Source organism: Chiloscyllium punctatum, chromosome 1 (genome assembly GCF_047496795.1).
Source record: "Chiloscyllium punctatum isolate Juve2018m chromosome 1, sChiPun1.3, whole genome shotgun sequence".
NCBI lineage: Eukaryota > Metazoa > Chordata > Chondrichthyes > Orectolobiformes > Hemiscylliidae > Chiloscyllium > Chiloscyllium punctatum.
The window spans coordinates 29198110-29201944 of record NC_092739.1 but is presented as its reverse complement, the minus strand read 5'-3'; the positions used below and the strand labels follow the sequence as shown (position 1 = coordinate 29201944).

Below are 3835 nucleotides of genomic sequence, written 5' to 3'. Positions count from 1 at the left end.
AGCGCTCGGTTGCTGGTTTTATGCTCAGTCTCACTTTATGTGCGCAACGCACCCTTTGCTGAAACTTCACAATCTCTCTCTGCCGGCGCACTCTCCCTGCACCAGTCCCTATGCTCCCCTCCCCATCGTTCTAATGACTCTCTCTCTCTCTCCCTGGTGAATGGAGGCCGGCTCCCGTGCGCGTGGCTGTCGACGGCTGGCGCATTCTGATTGGCTGCGGGGACCTCGCGCATTAATGAGCGGCACGTTCCGGCCGGCGCCGGGTTCGGAGCTCGAGCCCAGAAACAATGGAGAAACTCAGGGAAGGGGAGGGAGAGAATCCTCCGGCGGCTGAGAATGGGGGCTCGCGCGGCGAGTGGCAATCCCCTCTCCCACCCCCTCCACTTTGCGGGCCCACTGCCGCCCCTCCCCCTCCCCACTCCGAGCTGATTGTCTCCCGAGCCTATATAAAGCACGGGGAGACAGGCGTGTGCCAAACACACCGCCGCTTAACCACGAGCTCGCTCGACGAGAGCTGATTGCCGCACCAGGTCGCGTGCCAGTCAGCTGGTGCACAACATTCATACTTCTCGCAACTTCATCTCTATATTATATGAAGTAAACGCCCTTAGGCAAGTCCAATAGAGAGAGAAAGGACAAGTGTTTCCACAGGAGCATTTGAGAAAGGGGAAACAATTACTTGGGAAAGCATTAGAGACAGAGAATTAGCACTTTTGATCCATTATTCTGAAAGTAAGTTCTGCTGGCATAATTTGCAATTTGTCCACTTTGTAACTTATGGAGTAGATTTACACCCTCCACCCTCCTCTTTAACTCTCTTGTGTTTTTCCATCTCGTTTTGTTTTTGCACAGGATGGCTCCCCAGTCCGATCGGTGTCCTTACAAAGAGCAGGGCAGCGGCAAGTACTTCCAGTGCCCAGCTGCAACCTCCACACTCAGCCGGGGCGACCTGTCCATCCCTTCGGAGGAGGAGATGGATGAGGAGAGCCTCCTGGAGCTTTCGTCCGCCAGGAGTGAGTGCAAGCGACGCCCCAGGAGCCGGGGCAAACCCAGGAGCCCGAAGGTGGTGCAGAAGATCAAGAAAAGCCGGCGCATCAAGGCCAATAACCGGGAGAGGAACAGGATGCATAACCTGAATGGCGCCCTGGACGCCCTGCGGGAGGTGCTGCCCGCCTTCCCAGAGGATGCCAAGCTGACCAAAATCGAGACTCTCCGCTTCGCCCACAATTACATCTGGGCACTCACCGAGGCTCTGCGACTGGCCGATCCGCTCGGTGGCCCCGGAGACTCCTGCTACGATGGAGCCGAACAGCAATACTTAGACTCGGGGCTGAGCAGCCCCAGCCCCGGCGCTTCAGGCAGCTCCTGGAACAGCTTCAGCTCCCCTTCCTCATCCTCCTACACCTGCACTTTATCCCCGGGCAGCCCTGCACCATCGGAAGATATGTACTTCGGGCAAACCGAGAGCATCTACGCACCACCTAAACAGCAGTCTGACTTTTTGCAAAACTCTTCTCCTTTCCAAGAATTTATTTGAACCCTTCGCTGCAGCTCAATATCGCGTCTCTTTTGTAAACGATTATGAATTCTCTTTATATTGAAACTATCTGGGGAAAAAAGTTGGACCTATACTGTTTACATTTCTTACTAGATATATAGGATTGAGATTTGTAATGTATTTTTCAAACAAATGCATTTTTTAGACTGATTCACACGAACTATTAATGTTCAATGTTGTCGACTTGGCATCTGCCTGTCTTCCCAGAGAGAAGCTCTGTTGAAGGCTGTGGGAATTTGAACTGTCAAACCAAACTTTGCTCAGTGCACTTTGCCCATTTTCCCAGGTTCTCCACAATGCCTTTTGTTCTCTGATTTCTTCTCCCTTCCTCCCCCTTTAGTCTCCTTTTATCGTTTCAAGAATAAGGCCGATTTTACCAGCTGTCTAATATGATTTACGGAAAAAGATGTTGTGGTACGGAGCGAGGTTAGAAGTCATTGCATAATTTGTAGACTTTTTAAATGAATGAAAACGACCGTGTAAATTTAGGTTGAGTGCTTTATCAAAGACAGAGAGAGTGAGAGAGAAGGAAAACACAAGGAGGAAGGCTTCATGCATTATTTATCTCGACCTCCGGGGATGAAGAATTGCCTTTTTTTCCACGACCGAAAAAAATCAGCCGAATAAAACGAACCGACACGGAGCATTAACGCGATCATCTACACATGTGTTCACTTTTATTTATTATAAAAGGAAGATTTCATGCACAAAATGTATATTTTGTATATTTCAGAAGTTTATTGTTGCTATGTATTCGCCTGCAAATCAAATGGAAAGCGTTTTCAATTCGTCTTTTCAATAATAAAAAAAGTTTAACTTTCATATAAATAAGCTGGCAAGTGCGTGGTTCATTGATCAGTGTGAAAAAGAGCAGCTGTACATTCAAGTGACACAAGCTAGTTGCAATTAGGTTATAAAACATCAGAACATATTTCATTTACCGAATCTATTCACTAAAATATGAGACGTGGAAAACGGCAGCATGACAATGACAACAAACAGAATACAATATAAAACTACCGCCTCTTGTCATCTGTTCTTTTGTTAACAGATCACGCCAAAGAGGGGGATATGTTGGACTAAAAGTAAAAGCCACCGTTGCTAAATGCTTTAAAAATTACGTGAAAGAAAATCACGTGGATTCGTCTTTAAAGATACCGAGAGGAACTATGAAAAAGTTCGCTTAATGCATGAACTACGCACAGGCTCTCACACAATTGAAATTTCAACTCCAAAGCACGATACCAACTTCTTGCAAATTACCTGCCGAATCTTTTTGAATGCGTACGACGTTTGTAAAATCGAATTTCGCATATTCACACTTTAAAAATTTTGATTCGATACAAGAAAGCTAGCAGTCTCCACGCATAAACAAGAGCAAGCTCAACAATAATGCAATACAAATTTTAAAGGGGATTGTTTGTTGGCACGACCTGTTTTTGAAGTTGGGGGGGATAAACGAACACAAAATATAAACCATTTTTATGCCAGTATTTTTCTTCTAGACATGCATGGGTTGCAATTTGCAGCGTGCAGTTTAATATGGATCATATACAACTCTAGCTCTTCCTTGTTAATTGTCACGTTCTGTTTGGATGTAAACCCTTTCCTCTTTGGCTCTGATCTATAGGGCTGGTCACTAGATTATGGATGATCGCCCTGCGTTTGCACGTGTCTGCGGATTCCCAAGAGGGAAACGTCTCATTATTATCTGGTATCAATCTTCCTCTGCAGAGTGGATGAACGCGACAGCAACAGATCACGAGAGTTCAGCGTATTATGTGCGCCGAAACCTCGGGAGTTCAAAGCAAGTCGCATCTGCATCTGTGGAAAGCCGTTTAAACTGTTCCGAGAATTAGAGTGAGCCATTATTGAACTCGAATTAAGGAGGGAGACGACGGTGAAATTCAGCTGAAATATAAAAGACAAAACAAGAATATCGAACAGATGGCATTACCACATTACAAGCTTGATTTTAATGTCAAGTTATAGAAATGGCCCTTAAATTGAATGGCGGATTAACTCGAACGATAGAATCAAAATTTAACAGTAAACCGTCATATGGTTTTCTAATATCCCAACACCGTTCGATTGCAATAAACATTTGGGGCGAAATGTTTAATCCTGTAACGCGGGAACTTCATGAGGCTGAAGTAAAAGTTACCAAGCGCCAAAATATTAAGATATCAGGCTTAGTTTACCATTTCTCAATAAGTCCCCTTTTCGACAATAAAACATCCTATTATCTAATACTCTACTTATCCAGGCAACCGGGCT

At 45.4% G+C, this 3835-nt stretch overlaps 1 protein-coding gene across 1 annotated transcript; it reads left to right on the top strand.

Annotated features, from left to right (window-relative positions):
* Positions 1 to 488: 488 nt before the first annotated feature.
* Positions 489 to 2328, top strand: LOC140482181 (neurogenin-1-like). The gene is made up of 2 exons (XM_072579210.1): positions 489 to 732; positions 853 to 2328. The coding sequence occupies exon 2, from the start codon at positions 854 to 856 to the stop codon at positions 1535 to 1537; it is 684 nt and encodes a 227-aa protein (XP_072435311.1). The 5' UTR covers positions 489 to 732; position 853; the 3' UTR covers positions 1538 to 2328.
* The last annotated feature ends 1507 nt before the right edge of the window (positions 2329 to 3835 follow it).